This window comes from Sciurus carolinensis, chromosome X (assembly GCF_902686445.1).
Source record: "Sciurus carolinensis chromosome X, mSciCar1.2, whole genome shotgun sequence".
Classification (NCBI taxonomy): domain Eukaryota; kingdom Metazoa; phylum Chordata; class Mammalia; order Rodentia; family Sciuridae; genus Sciurus; species Sciurus carolinensis.
In genome coordinates this window covers 33,665,429-33,684,366 of record NC_062232.1, presented here as the reverse complement: position 1 = coordinate 33,684,366, position 18,938 = coordinate 33,665,429, and the positions used below count along the sequence as shown (strand labels likewise).

At 46.6% G+C, this 18,938-nt stretch overlaps 1 protein-coding gene across 2 annotated transcripts; it reads left to right on the top strand.

The window, feature by feature from the left end:
* Positions 1-236: 236 nt before the first annotated feature.
* On the top strand, positions 237-17,947 carry CXHXorf38 (chromosome X CXorf38 homolog). Of its 2 annotated transcripts, XM_047537139.1 has the most exons (7): positions 237-463; positions 623-757; positions 5,248-5,367; positions 7,202-7,351; positions 7,990-8,169; positions 14,731-14,887; positions 15,333-17,947. In XM_047537139.1, the coding sequence occupies exons 1-6, from the start codon at positions 248-250 to the stop codon at positions 14,884-14,886; spliced, it is 957 nt and encodes a 318-aa protein (XP_047393095.1). In that variant the 5' UTR covers positions 237-247; the 3' UTR covers position 14,887; positions 15,333-17,947. The 2 variants fall into 2 exon arrangements, with proteins under 2 accessions (XP_047393095.1, XP_047393096.1); XM_047537140.1 differs by lacking the exon at positions 7,202-7,351.
* The last annotated feature ends 991 nt before the right edge of the window (positions 17,948-18,938 follow it).

Here is an 18,938-nt window from a genome sequence, read left to right as displayed (position 1 = left end):
CCGAGGACAGAGAAGAGGAACTAAAGGGTTTCAGGCAGAGGCTACATCAGCGAGCACCAAGCATTTAAACAGCGGTCACCTGACGTGTCCCGGAAGCAAAATCGCTCCGCCCCCCCGGGGTCGGTGACGCAGCGCTGCGCTCTACCACTCTGCGCATGCGGCGACTTCTGGGCGGGGCCGCGCCTGCGCCTGAGGCGCCTCCCAGGCGCCCGCGCCTGCGCACTGCGGTCCGCCCCGCCTGTGGGAAATGGTGCTCTCGGAACTGGCTGCGCGCCTCAATTGCGCGGAGTACAAGAACTGGGTGAAAGCAGGACACTGCCTGCTGCTGCTGCGCAGCTGCCTTCAGGGCTTCGTCGGCCGTGAGGTGCTCTCCTTCCACCGCGGCCTGCTCGCCGCGGCTCCGGGCCTGGGTCCCAGCGCCACCTGCCGCGGCGGTTCACGGTGCAGCCCGCGTGCCCGTCAGGTGAGCATGTGGCCCGGGGCCTTCACCAGAGCTCCCCACCCATTTCCATTCATACTCCTGTCCCGGTCCCGGAGCGCAGTGTTCCGTTCCCTGCGCGTGGCTCCAAGTCCCCGATGCCATCCCTCTCTCGCGGGCTCTCCTCAGCGCCGCCCCCTGTAGTTTCAGCCGCAGTGTCAGGTGTGCGCGGAGTGGAAACGGGAGATTTTGAGACATCACATCAACCGAAACGGAGACGTGCACTGGGGAAACTGCCGGCCGGGCCGCTGGCCCGTGGACGCTTGGGAGGTAGCCAAGGTAAGCGCCTTCGCCCCGGGCGTCTAGTGGGTCCGTGTTGAAGCCCAGGCCTCGGGAACAGAGGTGCAGTGAGATTGGTTATCTGGGTCTAGTGTCTAGGCAGTTTGGGACTATTAGGATGAACCCAAAGCAGCTTAGTGAAGTGGAAACTTTCTTCTGTCTGCTTTCTGGGAAGCCCATGAAGCCCGACTCAGCTGCTGGTGTGACCTTGGGCCAGCTTTTACTTCCTAACCTTTAGAAAGGAGGGAATTGGACTGTGCCCATGACCCCGAGACTTGGAGACCAGTAAACTTATCACACTTACACCCTCCTCCCCATTTTGTTCCTTGACACCATGGAGTTACCAACGTCTTTTACCTAGAAAAGAGAAAAAAACTTAAGGTAACAGTACTCTACCCTTGATGGTGACTGTGCCTCACTTGTTTAGTCTTTGTTGCCGTTTTCATAGTCTTGAATCCCCTTGAAGCCACTCTTTCATCCTCTTTGTTGCTGGTCACCTGCAGACCTAGTCCATGCCTGTGTTTATATTCCTTCTCCCACCCCATCCTCTTAGTTCCTGGGAGACCAGCGTGATGGCACACACCTGTAATTCCTGCTACTCAGGAGGCTGAGGCAGGAGGATCACAAGTTTCAGGCCAGCCTTAGCAACTCACCAAGACCCTGTCTCAAAAAGGGCTGGGGAGTGGGACTCAGTGGTAGAGCACCCCTGGGTTAAATCCCCAGTACCCCCAAACAAAAGACCTGTTAGTTCCTGGGCTCCCTATTCTGGCATCCTTGTTCCACTCAATTTCACCCTCCCTTTTACATCCTCACACCTGGACTCTGTTGGCACAGGAATGCTCAGTATGATAACGTCCTGCGTGCCTTTGGCACACTTTTTCAAACACTGCCACCCCCACCCCTTGTCCTCATACTACCACGCCTTTGAGGCTCCCATTACTTTCACAGTATCCAGCAACCTTGACCCTCCTGCCTACCTTTGTCTCTTCCCTTTCCATCATCCATCATTAGTCCCTTGCAGCCCAACTCTAGCCCTAATGACACCATTATCTGCTTCTACTTGGCGAGGGGGCTCACAAGAGAGCTGATCGGGTTTTTGATCAGGACCCCAGTGGTCTGGCTGCTCCTCTCCCTGGATACTACTCTTTCTACCTTTCCTCACTAAGTTTCCACTCTGGTTCCTCCACTCTCGCTCCCAGCCACTAACCCTGTTCACATGTCACGGAGTAGACAGATGTCCCCAAACACAGACTTCCTCATCTTCCCCAAGTCTACCAGGTATATCCCTTACTTCCTTTTATTACGTAGGAGGGTATCTCCTATCTCCTCCTACTACTTGTGTATTGGATCTTATCCCCTCCCACCTGCCCAGGCACTATGAGTCTGGCTTTGTCCACTCTTCCTTCCCCTTAACTTAGTCCCATCACCATACAAATAGTTTGAATATCACCTTGGTTTATTTAATTTTTTTCTTTTAAAAAGAAAGGATCAGAAAATTGCTGTATGACCTAGCAGTTCTACCCTTCAGTGCACACCCAAGAGTAATGAAAACGTACGTTCCCACAGAAACATGTACACAGGTGTTCATAACAGCACTGTTTGCAGTAGGTGAAAACAACGCAGATGCCCGCCAGATGATGAATGGGTGAGCAGAAGCCATACAATGGAATGTTGTCTTGCCCTAAAGAGTCATGAAGTACTGACACATGTCACAACATGGATGAATCCTGAAAACAATGCTAAGTGAAGTCATACTATAAGATTCCATTTATATGAAAAGCTGAGATTAGGCACATCTATAGAGGCAGAAGTACGTCCATTTTTGTCAGGGCCTGTGGGATATGGATATAATAGTTAATGGATATGGGGTTTCTCTTGTCATGAAAATATTCTAAAGTTTACTGTGGTGATAGATGCATAACTGAATATTATAGAAACCACTGAATTGTATACTTGGAGGCATTTTATCTCAATAAAGCTATTTTTAAAAATCACTTGAGTAAATACTTAGCAAATAAAATTTAGAAAAAATGAAAGTCTTCCCTTGATCTGTTCTTTCCAGCTATATCCCCATTCCTCTGCCTGCCAACCACAGGCATTCTCAAAAACAGTGTTGTCTGTTCTCTTTCCCTCAGCTCCCATGAACTCAGCTCACTCCACCCTGACTTCTCTGCCTGCTACTCCAGAGCATCTGTGACCTTCAGCTTGTCTTTCTTACCTCTCAGGCATGCAATGCTACTGGACTACTGGCCGCTCTTTTTTTTTGGTACTGGGGATTGAACTCAGAGCATTTAACCACTGAGCCACACCCACAACCCTTCTTTTTATTTTTTATTTTGAGACAGGGTCTCGCTGAGTTGCTTAGGGCCTCCTTAAATTGCTCAGGCTGGTTTCAAACTCATGATCCTCCTGCCTCAATCTCCCAAGCTGTTGGGATTACAAGCGTGTGCCACCACACCCAGCCTAGCCACTCTTCTTGAAACACTCCAGGCTTTATGACGTCTTTCTTTCCTGCCTTTCTTCCTGCCTCCCTGGCGCCTCTTCTGCCTCCTTCTCTGATGATATCACCAGGCCTGTGGAGTTGAAGGTCGCCTTCATGCTGAAGGCTCCCAGGTTTTTGTCTGTAGCTTTTCTGTCTCAGAATTCTGAGTTGCAGGGGCACAGATCCAGCTGTTCACCTGCCTCCTCCACTTCAATGCCTTCTCATCACCATATTTAGTTCTAAAGACCCCACCCCCATCCCATTCACCAGCAACTTCCTGGAATCGCTTAGTTTGTCTCTTTCCCTCTCAATGTCCTTGTTTGTACTGCAAAATACTTTTGGATCCCTCTTCCTCTCCATCTCCACATCACAGCTCATACCTGTCTCTTACCTGAACTCTGACTGAGGCCTCCCACCCAGGCTTCTCTGCTTCTCTTGGCACCTCTGGGTGGGCCATCTTCAAATGGAATTCGATCGTCCCATGCCCTGGCCTAAAACCCTTGGTTGACTGACAGTCCTAAAACACACCCCACACTTCTACCCAGACCCAGTGAGCCCCAGCATAATCTGGCCCTGCCGATTTCTCCTTCTCAGCAAAGTGACTGCAGAGCAGGGAGAGAGGCTTCTAGTTTGATAATTACTAAATAAAATGGTAATGTGGAAGAGACTGGTTTGTATCAGTGAGAGAGTGCCAGACAGGACCTACCTTACAATGGAAAAGAAAAGGTAGGCCTGGTTTGGAGGCAGCTAAAGCCCCACTACCTTCACGTTTTCCTTTCAGCAAAGCGGAATTAAGCAAAGTTTCTTCTCTCCCATCTCGTTGTTTTAGTTTGCTGACCTTTGTAGCATCTGTGTAGGCTTCTTTGAGTTGTTGGCATGTTGGTGGCCATGGAGACAAAGAAATATAATGATGGTACTGGCAACTGTGCCTTTTGTAGGGGGCATTCAGTGTACACAAAAATTCTGAATTAAAATTTTCAGCGCCCCTTCCAGCAGGAGCATAGCCCTGACTCTCCTCGACATTTTCGGAGTACAATTACAAGCCACACTAGAAGGCATCCTAGTTACTTGCTTATTGAAATGTGTTTGCCTTCAATGGAGATCTCTTTTATTTAGAGCTCTTGTTGAGAGTAGTTTTTTCATGTATCATCTGTTCTAGTCCCTTGGCAGGAATGTACCCTTGAGAGTCCTCGCCTGGGAAAGTTGTTGCATCCAGATGTAAGCTTGGCAACATTTCAGTAAAGTTTGCCCAAGTTTTGTGGTCCATGCCACAAAATCCTACTGAAGGCAAGGTTGTGCTAAAACAAGGCCTGCTGGTGTGTGCAGTGCCTCAAATCCTAGGGTTTCCTCTGCAACTCCCCTGCAGGTCCTGCTGAACCTCACACCATCGACGTAATAATTGCCAGTACTTGGCCGGGCCAGCACTGCACGCATCCTCTGCTTGTGCTCTCTCGGTTCTCATCATCTTTCACGGTGGATGAGGACAGGTATCCTCCATTTGCTGATGAGGAATTTGAGGATAAGTAGTTTATCCAAGGTCACACAGCCAGCGAGTGACAGCTGGCATTTAAACCAGCTTCATCACTCTCCAAAGCCCATACTCAATGCAACTGTACTGAACTTTTTCAAGTCACTTAAAAAGCGTCCACTTTGGAGTAACTATCATTTTCAAACCCTTTTTGACAACTTGGGCACTGAAATTCAGTAAGGAAAAGAAAAAAGGCACCGTCTACCATCCTTTTCTGCTCATGCACCATTTAGACAGGTCAGAACCCAGTCATGTCAGGTGGATCTAATACAGAGGGACAGTGCAGCCCTTCAGTTATTGCCCTTGGCCAAGGCTTAGCTGTGACAGCTTTCTCACTTGTTGAATTCATGTGTCTCTAACTTGAAACTTCGAGTGTAGGAGAATTTCAGTCATTGCTTGGGAAATAGGCAGGTGACTTTGCCTCTCCAGCTCCTAGGGTTGGAGGAGACTCAGAGGCCACTTGCCCTCCCCCTACTACAGGCCTTCATGCCCCGAGGACTAACAGACAAACGAGGACCCGAGGAATGTGATGCAGTTGCTCTTTTAAGTCTCATCAACTCCTGCGATCACTTTGTGGTTGATCGAAAGAAAGTCACAGAGGTAAGAGCTGTTATATTCAAAACCATACCCTGAGTCAGTTGGGTGGGGACTGCCAAGGCCAGCTGTGAGGCACACCCTGTGACTCTAAGGCACCCATATGGGCACAGCACAGTAGTTCCCCAGAGCAAGTGGTGTGCAAAGAAAGTTAAACTTCGGTCCAAAGTTGGCATCACTAGGCTGGTTCGTGGACTCATTTGATGTGTGATGTCCAAGAACCTTCCTGCAAATGCAATCAAGAACTGACCCTTTAGTTCTCACCTGGCAACTTGTTACTGTGATGTTTGCTTTTCAAACGGACACAGCTCAGATTTCTCCACCCTGTTTTGCCATAAACAGAAGCAAAGTAATTCTCTCTTTTGGGAAAAAGTTAAAATCTAAGGGTGTAGTTCAGTGGTAGAACAGTTGCCTAGTACGCACAAGGCCCTGGTTTCCATCCCCAGCACTGTATTTAAAAAAACGCAGGGAGGGGCTGGGAATATAGCTCAGTTGGTAGAGTGCTTGGATAAACAGTGTCAGATCACTCTGCTTGTCAGATATCCTCTGGAAGATTTAGCTTTTTCACGAGTTCACCAAGCAGATAACAACGCTTGAACATTTTTTATTCTGAGGGGTCACTGAAAAGAGCAGATAGCTTTGCTGGATTATTTATGATATGTAGAGAAAATGCTGAATGTTTTGTCAGTGCGGCAGCAACTGAAAGGATTAAGAATTCTTTACGACCTTTCGAAGACCTATCACAATGGTTAGGCCCCTTTGTTATCTTTTAACCAAGACTGCGGAAGACTTTCTGTGAATTATATGTTAACATGTATGATAGCACCGGTTTTCTTAAAATACAGGCAAAAGTTGATTTTCTTTTCATCATGGTTTGCATATCAGAACACTCCCTTGACCCAACTCCCTGGCACTCCAGCAGTATTAAAAGATTTTTGCATTGTCTGCTTCGGCCTGTGGTTATACCCAGAACCGATAAGCTTGCCCTCTGGCAGGTCGTTTTTAGTTAAGAGATTTGGAGAAATGTGAAATACCCAGCCAGACACAAGATCGCAAAGGCTGAGGATATTTGTAGGCTCTTTCTGTTCCTTTCTCTGGTTAGTTTATTATTCGCGTGGCAGGGGGTTGAACATCCCCTCAAGACTTGACAGGACATCCAGGCACCTACAGTGCAGATCAAGAACTTTGGGATTGCTTGGGGATCTGCTCCAGAGCCTTGGGGAGAAGACGCAACCACTGCAGTCCTGCGGTCACCTCTTTATTCCTGGAGTCCTGCGGCCGAACCCTGGTTTGCAGTCAGGTTTTATTTGTCCTGCCTCATTGTTATTTATTTTTTTTAGATTATAATTAATCGTCATAAAAATATTAATTTCCAGCTTCTCTTGAAAAAATCAGAAGGCCTGGTGACACCAGCCTCATAGCTCCCATAGCAAAAAGCCATGAGTTGAGTAGAGGCTTCTCTTAAGGTGGGATATCCACGCTCCAATTTGTCTTTGGTCCCTTCCGGTCTCCCTACTATTATATGTGGCCAGCTTTATTCAGGTTATCTGAATGAATACCTTGATGGCATTTCAACTTGTGAAGTGACTTCTTGATGTGTGCTCTCTGGGCAAGAAGTAATTAAATATAGATCTGACTTGGGGACTAGAGTTCTGCATACCCACTATGCTGATAAGACATTATGCATATGGTTCCAAGAAAGCTCTGCCCACCCCCCACCCCCCACCAACTGAGACCACACTCGTTGATTTTGTAATTAATAAAGCCTTTCTGCGGTTTTTCTTTGGAGCCATGGGATCTCAGATTTTTGAAGCTATTTATTTTTTTTATCTTTTTGTAGGTGATTAAGTGTCGCAATGAGATCATGCACTCTTCAGAGATGAAAGTATCATCTACGTGGCTCCGAGACTTTCAGATAAAGATCCAAAATTTTCTGAATGAATTCAAGAATATCCCAGAGATAGTGGCAGTATACTCCAGAATAGAGCAGGTAAAAATCAGTTCTGAGCTAGGTGTGGTGGTGCACGCCTATTCCAGTGGCTCCAGAGGTTGAGGCAGGAGGATTTCGAGTTCAAAGCTAAATTTTATCTTTTTGTAGATCTGGGGATCAAACTCAGGGCCTTATGCGTGCTAGGTAAGTGCTCTCAGCTACATTCCCAGCCCCAAACTAAATTTTAGAATTGATAGAGGAAATAGTACCAAAGGAAATCTGAAATTAAACAGTGTATTGTTAAAATAGATCCAGTTAATGGTGTTCAATTACACATTCTTTGAGTAATCCAATGGAATATCTTTTCCATCAAATCCCTTCACTGAGGGTGTAGGGTGTAGGTCAGTGACAGAGCACTTGCCTAGCATGCACGAGACCCTGCGTTCCGTTCCTGTCACTGCAAAAAAGCAACAACAACAACAACAAAAACAATGAATTTTAAGAATAAATAAATAGGGGCTGGGGTTGTGACTCAGTGCTAGAGCGCTTTCCTAGCATGCGTGAGGCACCGGGTTCCATCCTCAGCACCACATATGAATAAATGAATAAAAAAATAAAGGTCTATCATCATCTAAAAAAATATTTAAAAAAAAACGAATAAATAAACCAGTTCATATATTTGTGCTGTTGTCCCACAGTTGTTGACATCTGACTGGGCTGTTCACGTCCCTGAGGAAGACCAGCGAGATGGGTATGAATGTGATACAGGAAGTTACCTGAGTGCAAGCCAAGTAAATGAAATCGAAGTGGAATTACTGAAAGAAAAACTTCAAGAGATGTATCTTCAAGCAGAAGAACAAGAGGTGTTGCCCGAAGAGGTAAAGGAAAGACTTATGTGCTCTGTGTGAGTAAAGAAAGAAGGGTGCCCGGGAGGAGGAGCAGATAGTTTTGATAGAGTAATTATGAGACAAGTAATTCCCAGAAGTGAATATTCTTTTGGCACAGGTCAATATTACATTTTAAAAATATTTTTATTAGTTGTGGATGAATCTTTATTTGTGTGCGGTGCTGAGAATCAAACCCTGTGCCTCACACATGCTAGGCAAGTGCTCTACCGCTGAGCCACAATTCCAGCCAATATTGCATTTTAACAAATATTTTCACTTGAATCTGATTTCGTGCGTGGGGCCTAATGTGCGTAGGGGCTGCAACAAAATTCTGAACAAGATGCTGGGGGTGTGGTTCTCTGTTAGGCAAGGGAAAACGTCTTCACCGAGAAGGTGCGGTTGAGCTGGAAGTCACAGATTGAACAAGATTTCTGCAAATCAGCAAAGAAAAAAGTATGTTCTTAGTGGAAGGAAAAGCACCTGGAAAGGCACAAGAGACTGCGCTGGGCCTGGGTGATGCCCAGGTAGCACAGGAAGTGTGGTCAGCTAGGAGCATGGGACAACGGGCCACGGCCTTGTTTTGGAAGGTTTTCTGTGCCACACCAAGGGGCTTGTGCCTTACTCCCGAAAAGCCATGGGGAGCTGGCGTGTTTGTAAGCAACAAAGAGCAGCAATGATAGAATCAGATGTGACTTTTCGAAAATGAACTCTGGGGCTGGGGTTGTGGCTCAGCGGCAGATTGCTCGCCTAGCACGTGTGAGGCACTGGGTTCCATCCTCAGCACCACATAAATAAGATAAAGGTTAAAAAAAAAAAAGTGAACTTGGATGAGTTGCCAGAGACTGTCCTGTCATGTGAGGGTTTGAGAACAAGGACACAAGCTAGAGACTGGAGGAGGAGCCCAATTCTGGAGGCTTTGCTCAGCGAGCTGGTCTTAGTGCCCAGGTACATTACTTGGGAGAAGGCATGAGGCTAGACAAGTAGGAGAGAAGGGGTAAAGGATCATGGAGGTTTCTAGCTCATGACCTGCATGCAGGTTAGCCATGGTCTGGATGGTCTCCAGCCCTACTGGGGAGCCCAGGAGGCAGGAATCTCCTTTGTTATGTACAAGGTCTAAAAGAAAGCAACAGCCACAGGACTGTATTCAGGTAAGGTTCAGAAATATTCCAGTCCTGGTTGGATTCAAATTCTAGATCACCAAGAGATCTGGGACACACCCTTTCACCAAACTGCATTCCTCCTTGGCCAAGGAAAGTGGTTTTGCTGGGTTGCCTTATTAAACACAGGGTGAGTATTTACTTAATGCAGGCGGTGTTCCTTCCCAGTAAATGTGCCAGTATTCACCATTTGGGCTTTGATCCAGATGTGTAGTCAGTGTGGGGAGCTCTGTTAACCCAAAGACCAGTACCACTGGTGTGTGGGTGTGCCTGCCAGGGGTTGTTAAATGATAACTTAGAACACTGAGTCTTCTCTTCTAAATCCTGTTGCATCTGACTTTATTTTAAAATGTCATTAGAACCAGCCCTGCTTTTCTTCCTGCTGCTGCTTTTGGAAGCAGAATAGGGCAAGAGAAAACAACCAGGAGTCCAGACTCCCTGCTGAGTCCCCAGTGCTTCTCTCCTCTCTTGGGGGAGCTGCAGTTCTTTTCCTGCTGGTGTAGCAAAGAGCAAAGTGTATGTGTGGCAATACGCTAGAGCCAGGAGTCTGTCACCGAGAGCTGGAAGGGAACCTGGCAGTTGTCTGGCCATCTCCCCTGCCACACAGATGGCAAGGGCTCCAAGAAGCTGGCGCTGGGGCGCGAGGGCTGCCCAGAGCGCCTGTGGCTTTCCACACGCTGTGCTGAGAGCTGGCGGCCCTGATGCTCTGGCAACTGAATTTCAAACCTTCCTTCTCTCTCTTAAGAGGAAATAAGGGTTAATTGGCCTGTCCTCTGGGTTACAAGGTCTCTCTGTAGGGTTGATAAATTCTCCTTTTTTTCTGATTTCTGCTCTGCTGACCATGGTATTTGCCCTCACATTTCAGTTATCAGAATGGAAATTGGGATTGATTGGCACGTTATCTCAAAGAAGTTGAAGGTCGGCTTTCGGCGTGTGCGAAACTTGACCTTTTCTGAAAGTTCAGTACTGCATAGGTGATCCATGTTCTTTAGGGTTAAGTCTCCAAAGTCAAGATCCAATAAGACCATATTTCCGTCAGTCTACAATGCCAACAATTGTAAGACACACCATTATTTCAGTCACTTCGAAGAAAGAAAAAAATGCTGCCAGTTGACTGTAAGACTCTATCACTGGTGAGATGATAAGGTGGCAGGAAAAAACATGTCCAGGAGTCGAGAAATAGTGATAATGTTATGACCACAGAACTTTTTTTGTGATTGTTGATCGAGGCCTTTTTCTGGGTTTGGTTAAAACAGTAGCAGTAGGTTTGGAAAGCCCATGGAGAGAAATGGTTGGTAGTAGCTCCTTAGCGTGCTGGTGCTTGCCGGCCACCACGCCGTGGAGAGCTCAGCCTCTCCACTCTTTTCTGTTAGTTTGATGAGCCCTAATGCTATGTAATATTAAAAGGGGGACCTCACATTTAAATGCACTGTACATACGGAGTTGTAGTCATAAGATGCTTCCTGCTTTGGAGCCAAATGGGAGCAGCAACTGCTCAGGCCCCAGAATTCCACTGCTGCCAAGTTTCCCCCATGTAGTCCTGCCAACCCTCAGTGAGAGGACATTGGTCACAATGAATGGCTGAAAAATGTGAGGAATTTGCACATACTTGGACATCATTTTAGGTTACTTAAACCCTAACGAGGGAACCACCTTCACAGAGATCCATGGGGAAGCCTAGGGAGAATGGATGGCGACCCTGTATACTCAAGGACAGGATAGAAAATGGCGCCTCGTTTATTTTATTCCAGAGTACTTACTGAGCACCTACTACATGCCAGGCACAGCCCTAGAAATTTGGTCCGCATCAGTGAACCAAACAAAGATCCCCTAGAACGAGATGGACAGTAAAGAGGAAGCATAACAGGTAAATGACGTGGGGCAGAATGCGTAGAGCAGAGCCTGGCGAGGTCAGGAGTGGCCCTGTGGGGACAAGTGTCAGGGTGGTCAGAATGGCCTCATCGAGGCCAGATTTAGCACTGCCTCAAAGGAGGCGAGGATTAGTCATGCACACACCTGGAGGAAAAACACAGGCAGAGGAAGTGAAGTTGAGCCACGTGGCCGAGTTGAGGGAGGAGAAATATAACCAGGAGATGAGAAGTGAAGGCAGACGAGGCAGGTCATGGGCCTCGAAGGAGCCAGGCTCTTGACCTTGTGGTAATGATGACGAAAGGAGCCAGCTCTTGTTGAGGCTGCCCTGTGGTGGCAGAGGAGAGGGGCAGAGGTCGCAGCAGGGAGACCTAGAAGGAAGCGACTGCCGATGTCCCAGTAAGAGGACGGTGATGGGGGTGGGCAGAGGGGGCGAGGTGGGCAGGCGTGCCCTGTGAGAGGCTCAAAGATGACGCAAGTTCAGCTCAGGTGACTGAAGAAACGAGTTGCCAGCCTCCTTTATCAGAACAGTAGACCGGCGCGTGGGACTTTGTCTCTCAATAAGTCAAACATTTGTTTGATGAGGTGGGAAGGAAGGGCTGTGGCAGACCGAACGCTGGCAGGTGCTCTTAGTAGAGCCCTTCTGATTCCCAGCAAGAATCCTAAGTGCTGTTGGGTTATTGTCTTCATTTTGCATACATAGAAGTTAGCTTGGAGAGGTCAAATGTCTTAAATATCTTGCCCGAAGTCACACAGCTAGCTAATTAAGTGACAAAGCTGGCCTTCAGTGTCCAAGCCTGTATGACCACACTAATGATTTTTCTAGTACTTGCAGTTTCCCGTCTCTGCTTCCCCCCACCTCTGTACGTATAAAAGTATGCAAGCCTCGCTCACTCTTTCTTTTTTTTTTTTTTTGCGGTGCTGGGGATCGAACCCAGGGCCTTGTGCATGCAAGGCAAGCACTCTACCAACTGAGCTATCTCCCCAGCCCCTTAACTCCTTAAATTTCTAAAAAAGAATTTTGCAGTCCTGGGGATTGAGCCAGGGGTGCTCTCCCACTGAACCTTTTTATTTTGAGACGGGATCTTGCTTCGTTGCCCAGGCCAGCTTCCTGAGTCACTGGGATTACAGGTGTACATCACTGCACACAGTGCCTCACTCATTCTTAATAATTTTTAATATTTTTATTTTGTGGGCCTGGAGATGGAACCCAGGGCCTCATGCATGTTAGGCAAGTGCCCTGCCACTGAGCTACATCCCCAGCCCCAGTAACTTTTTTTTAAGCCTTCTTTTGACTGCCTCATTCCTAAGCTAAAATAATCACCCTGGCCATGAACATTTCTTAAACACGTTTATTGCATTCATTGCTTTACATAAAGGGAAAAACTGAAATTCCAAGAAATGTCAATTCTGAGGCACTCGTGTTGGAAAGCATGTGAAAGAAAGGCAACTTGGAATGGAAAAGAAAACTAAAGCAGATGGTGGAGGAAGCACAGAGGTTTCTTCATACAGCCCTTGAGCAAAGAAAAAGAAACTGAGAATAGAGCCATCCAGTTCTGAGGGCCGACAGAGAGGGTCAGGAGGCGACAGCACAAGCATCTCAGCTCCACAGTTACCAAGGTCTCAGAGAGCGGAGGACGCAGTGAGGATCAGAAGTCCTTCTGGAAACGTTCTTGTGGCACAGAGCTGCCATGCGCAGTCCTGGGCGCTGGATGACATCAGGCGTGGTCCATAAGAGCTAGCAGTTCAACGCATGCCATGAATAATGTCATTGGCGTGGTCTTCCTTTCGCTTTTTCAGTGTGTGTGCATGTAGTAGTGCTGGGGATGGAAGCCCGGGCCTCGTGGATGCTAGGCAAGCGCTACCACTGAGCTATCCCCCAGCCCTTTTTATTTTGAGGCAAGACTGAGTTGCTGAGGCTGGCCTCACACTTGGGATCCTCCTGCCTCAGCCTCCTGAATAACTGTCCGTTCACATTTTGATGGTTTCCAGGTTTGTTATTGAGAGTGCAGGCATCTTGCCGAAGCTCTGGACTGGCTGCCAGTCCTGTAATTAACAGCTCCACCTGAAGGGCACAGCCCCAGTCTGCTTCCCAACCAATCTGAAAACTGTCAGTTTCAGCTGCTCGCTGATCATCCTGGCCACAGCCTTAGCCATTCTTCCCCCTGACTTTTGGTTGCTTGTGTCACAGTAATCAGAGTGTGTGCTGGGGTCCCGCCCTAGACTTACTCTATCAAGGTCACTTATATCCACTCTAAAGTGCAAGAGCTACCGCTCCACTAGGGTAGGTACTGCACTCCCCCCACCAATTAGATTTTAGGTAGCCTTGACTTAGCTTAGAATTGGGGTCCCCCATCTAAAAACATTTCAGCACACCTCAAAATATGAATAACTCACCTTTGTCATCAGCACAGTGACCAGTGAGAGACAAGCCCGGCAAAAATGCCGCATAGAACTGCTCTCATGACTCATATTAGCTCCAACGTTGAGAAGCATGTCGCTGGGAGCAGTTTCAAATTGGCATAACCTTTATACGTGGCAGTGTTGGCAAAATCTATTAAAGTAGGAGACTCAAACTGCATCCCATTTCTAAAAACAGATCCCACAAGCAGATGTGCCACTTGTGCAAAATAACACATGTACCAGGTTAATTGCTGCAGCATTATTTGAACAGAAGGTCTGAAATGTGTTCAAATATGAAGCAGCCATAATTGGAATACTATTCACCCATTAAAAAATAACGAAGGTGCTCTTGGTAATCTGGAAGAGGCCAGTTGAAGGACAGTGGCTAGTACCCTGCCCGTTGTGTTTTCAAAAGTGCCCACAGACACGCTTCCACGGAAATGCATGGAATGTCTCAGGAAGAAACGAAACAGATGGTTCATTATGGCCACTTCTAGAGAGAGGAGCTGGGTAACTAGGGACAGGGTTTGGAAGAGGGCTGGGCTGGCTTTTTACCTTTTACCTTGTAGATTTTGAATTTTATACCTGTATATTTATATAAATTATGTTTGTTTATTTAACAGCAATAAAGTAGGTACAAAATTCCAAACAAAAGGGCTTCATTTTATGTATGCGTATATCCATCTATATAGATGAATACACACATACACATGTGTGATGAAGCTCTCATATAAATGTAGGAAGTTTTAAAGCAAAAATAAAAATGCTTTTTTAGTAGATAAACAAACACCCCCCTTGCATGGTGTGAAAACCAGCTATCCTGGGTTGTGTTTTGTGTGAGTGGAGGGTACCTTGTTTTAAAGGGTTTGTTTCGTTTTTGTTTTTCAAACTGTAACCCATTTATGGACAGATACCTGTAGGCAAGATTTCCGTTTCTTCGAGGCCACTTGAGCAGGAGCCAGTCTTTCGGTCAGGGCTGGCGGGATGTTGGGGATGGAACCTAAGGCCTTGAACTTGGACGTGCCCTTGGAGCCTGGCTTGTAGCTAGGAGGTTTTTCATTTGAATTGTAAGTCTGCCAGAAGAATTACCCTAAGCTATGCTTTTTATGGTTTCTTCTTGCAGATCGCAGATCGACTGGAAGTGGTGAAGGAATTTCTGAGAAACAATGAAGATCTTAGAAATGGTCTTAGAGAAGACATGCAGAGGCTAGACAGCCTCCATCCACAAAAAAGAGATTCAAAGGAACCAGGGAGACAGGCACCGGAAAGGAAGGACTGAGGTGAGTGGACCTAGGATGTGAAATACGGAGAGGGTCGTCTCGCTTCTTTGATGTCTGTTCTCTGGTGTGAGTCGACGACGAGCACAGCAACCTCCCGGGCTTCACTATGTCCTTATTATTTCAAAGGAAGGATGCTGAGCTTTGCGCTCTTTTTCTAATGAATGGCTCTCACGTCTGGGAGGAAGTTCAACATCATCTGCCTGGCAGCTTTGTTTAGCCATATACACCTGAAGTCACTGATCTGGTCTTTGGTGAATCAACGTCATAGCATAATCCAAGACTATTTCTGCCCCCCAGGGAGACACCCAGCTCTTACTATGGCACTAATAGCAAGTGACTAGTTTTCTTTCTATAAGGAAAACTGGTTAACATTACTTACCATCTTTGGCATTTAACTTTTTTCTCCTCAAACAAAGTAAATGAAAAACATTCTCTTTCATCCTAGGTTGGCCTTTGACAAAAATCACGCATGTCCTGTGAAAGTCAGCATGGCTTCCAGCTCAGGCATCCTTTTCTGTACAAAAGGAAGGAGTTTCCAGAGTACTGTACCCTCGACAAAAAGGAGGTTTTGTTGTCCTGTACTTTCCTCTGACTCTTTGGAAGTGTGTGTGTGTGTGTGTGTGTGTGTTTTTCCATATTCACAAATTTGGGGTTGATGTGTGTGTGTGTGTTTTTCCATATCCACAAATTTGGGGTTGATTAATGTATACCAATCCAAACAGATACTCTGCCATAGCTGTTAACAGCCAGGGACTTTTTGTGGGGAGCCGGGGTACTGGGGATGGAACCCAGGGGCACTCAACCACTAAGCCACATCCCCAGCCCTGGTTTGTATTTTATTTAGTGACAGGATCTCACTGAGTTGCTTAGCACCTCCCTTTTGCTGAGGTTGACTTTGAACTGGTGATCCTCCTGCCTCAGCCTCCCGAGCTGCTGGGATTACAGGCTGGTGCCACCGCGCTTGGCTAGCCAGGGACTTTTTCCTGTTTCAGAGGTGAGATTCTTTTCTGGTTCTGGCCTGTAGCTGCTTATCATGGTAAAGGCCAGGCCTGTGTCAAGGGCTCACACAGAGGAGGATAGGATGTGTCCTGTCCCCCTGCCTGCTCCCTGACAGTGTCACTCATGCAAATAGTCAGGGGTGGGTTGGAACATAAATGTTGCAATGGAACCCTTCCATTTTGGAAGAAGACAAGAGGAAAACCTGCCTGGAAGGCTGTTCTCTAGCCAACTTAATACAGACCTGTTACTAACAGGTTTGAATAGACTGTAGCTGTCGGCCAGGGGACAGCATGGTGGTCGGTGCAGGCCTGGAGAACAGTGAGTGACCTGGCTGACCAATGCAGGGGACGGGCCCAGGCCCACATCCTATCAGGGACATCAAGGGGAAAGCTCAGTTGGCAGCTTGTTTACAATGTACTTATGGGAAGTAAACTCTGTGGCAACCGTGGCTGTTTCTGCCGGGGGCAGGGCCTGGTCCTCTGGCCCAGTGAGTATTCATCCAGCTGCATGTTCATCTGCGGGCCTTTGAGTAGTTGGAGGTATAAATGTCAACTGCTAACTAAGCCTGGTCCTTCATTGTGAAATTTCAACATTCTGGTAAAACTAAGACAGCATTTCCTTTCAACAGATTGACAAATTCATTCCTACTTCCTCTATTCCTTTTACCCCCCAAAATCTTGCACTCGTGACCTCGGCCCGCTTGTTCCTGAATCGCACAGGCACTGTGCCATCATAGGCAGTGGTCTGTGGGGCCGGCCTCACTTTCACCTTAGCCTCCATCTGATCATGTGCAAGGCCAGTGCTACTAAACTGGGTCAGGCCACCTCTGAACCTTCAGGGGCAGAATTGCCACGTTCCCAGAGCTTTGCCCGGAAGAAGTGCACCATGCCAAGCCTGAGCGAAGGTGACCTGCTCCTTTGCCTACTCAGCTTCCCGTCAGGGTTGTTATTTGTAGAGAGTGGGCGGAGGGAGGAGGCATATTCGGCATACACATTTACCCTAAAATGCATTTAATAGAATCTGTAAGCCCTGGGCCTACAACTTTGCGCTTCAGTCTTGCCAGTCTCTGTGCGGTGTTTGGTCTTATGTTTTCTTTCCCTCTTCATTTCATGGAGCTCTTTGAGAAGACTTCAGTGGTGAACGAATTTTCATCCATCTTGCAACTTTCCCAAACTAAGAAACTTTAATGAAATGTTCCCTAGCTTCTAGCTCTGAGATACAAAATGTGGAATCAGAGGGAATCTCATTGAGTCACTAAGCAGTTTAAGACCTGGTTCCTAACTCTAGGAACTCTGGGATGTGAACTGTTCCATTTTATACCTGTGTCTGGTTAACTTTTCCCTATGTATCCAAAAAGCACTTATTGAATGTCCACCACATTAGAGACACTGAAAGAGACGTGCGTATAAGGATTTATAAAGTATGAATAATGATGAGGGACAAGCTGTCATCTCATTGGATGTGTGTGCTCTGAAAAATCAAAGGTATTGTTCAAAAACTTCATATCAATAACTTTTAAACAGAAAGGAAGCCATGCCCAGAGAGGCTCTAAAGCAAATGTAGCATGGACACGGACATCAACCTGTGGACGCTCTTCAGCAGGGAGGGGCCCGGGGTGTGCACACAAGAGTCGCGTTGGTAAGCCACCGTCAACAGAGGACCAGTTAAAGGAAGTCTGGCGCGTCCGTCCTGCAGGCACTGCAGGATGATCTGAGACGTGGGGTAGAAAGCGGGGCTCTCACCCGGCCCGTGAGGCCCTGGGTTCCCTCCCCAGCACCACCGGCAAAAGTAGATAAATAGAAACTCAAAATGTTTAACAGCACGTATTGCGCCATATGACTATTTTATGTTATAATAACATGTCTGGAAAGTTGCGTGTTTTTCCCAACCTTTTTTGCTGTGCTATGTCTATAAAGGAATTGGGGCCACAGGGTACTTACAGGTTATTTGTTTTTTCTGTTTTGTATATTCCTGTATGAAATTTTTACAACAAACATGTATTTTGAATTTTCTTAATTTTTTAAATTTCAAAATAATAAAGAGTATAAATTCAAATTGCAAGACATCTGTGTCACATATCCCAGAATTTGTTGTAGCCTCAATTTCATGACTCCACCTCCAGGGGCCACGGCAGGACGGCCAGGAAGTGTATTCCTTTCTGCCTGGAGCTGTCTTGGTTCACTGTAGGGTGCCTCGTCCTGGCCTCCATCCCCAGTACCAGAAAAAGGAGAAACTTTTTTTTTGCAAACTTTTAAACTTATATTGCAAAGATAAGGCAGTTCTTGGCTTTAGCTTGTTCTTCACCAGGGATCTCCAAGAACTCGGGGAGGAAGATGTGACATTAAACTCAATAAAAACACCTGAATTCTGGGAAATGATTCATGTGCTGGTGACCAAAACTTCTGGAAAACTAGCTCTGCCAACTCAGAAAATGTTATTACTGACTTCATAAAATAGTGGTAGAGATCTGTAGACAGTTTTAAATTGCCAAGGTCACAGTGTTTGAGAGTTTGAGGGGGTTATGAAATTGTTACCCTAATGATCCGAAGAGGTTCATTTTTTATTAAAGTGTTAATGACTTCTGTTGCTTTAAACACTAATAGCCTAGGCAACAAAGGCACGTCTTAGTTGGGTGGTCGTGTTCCAAATTAGATGTGGTAAGTGTGCACCGTGGCATTAGCGTAGAGGTGCTATAGTCTTGGGGACTCTGGGCATTTTGACCTCTAAATCATAAATGTAGAGTGATAGGAAATTATCAGCAGAGATTACCTCCTTTTTCCTTACAGGTTAATTAGTAAACCTACCTGCACTGAAATGTGTTTGGTAGACAATGACCATTTATTGGAATATATTCAAATGAGAAAATGTTTTTTGTTTTGTTTTGTTTTTTGGTACCAGGAATTGAACCCAAGGGCGCGCAAACACTGAGCCACATCCCCAGCCCTTTTTAAAATATTTTATTTAGAGACAGGGTCTCACTGAGCTGCTTCGAGCCTCGCTAAGTTGCTGAGGCTGGCTTTGAACTCAAATCCTCCTGCCTCAGCCTCCCAAG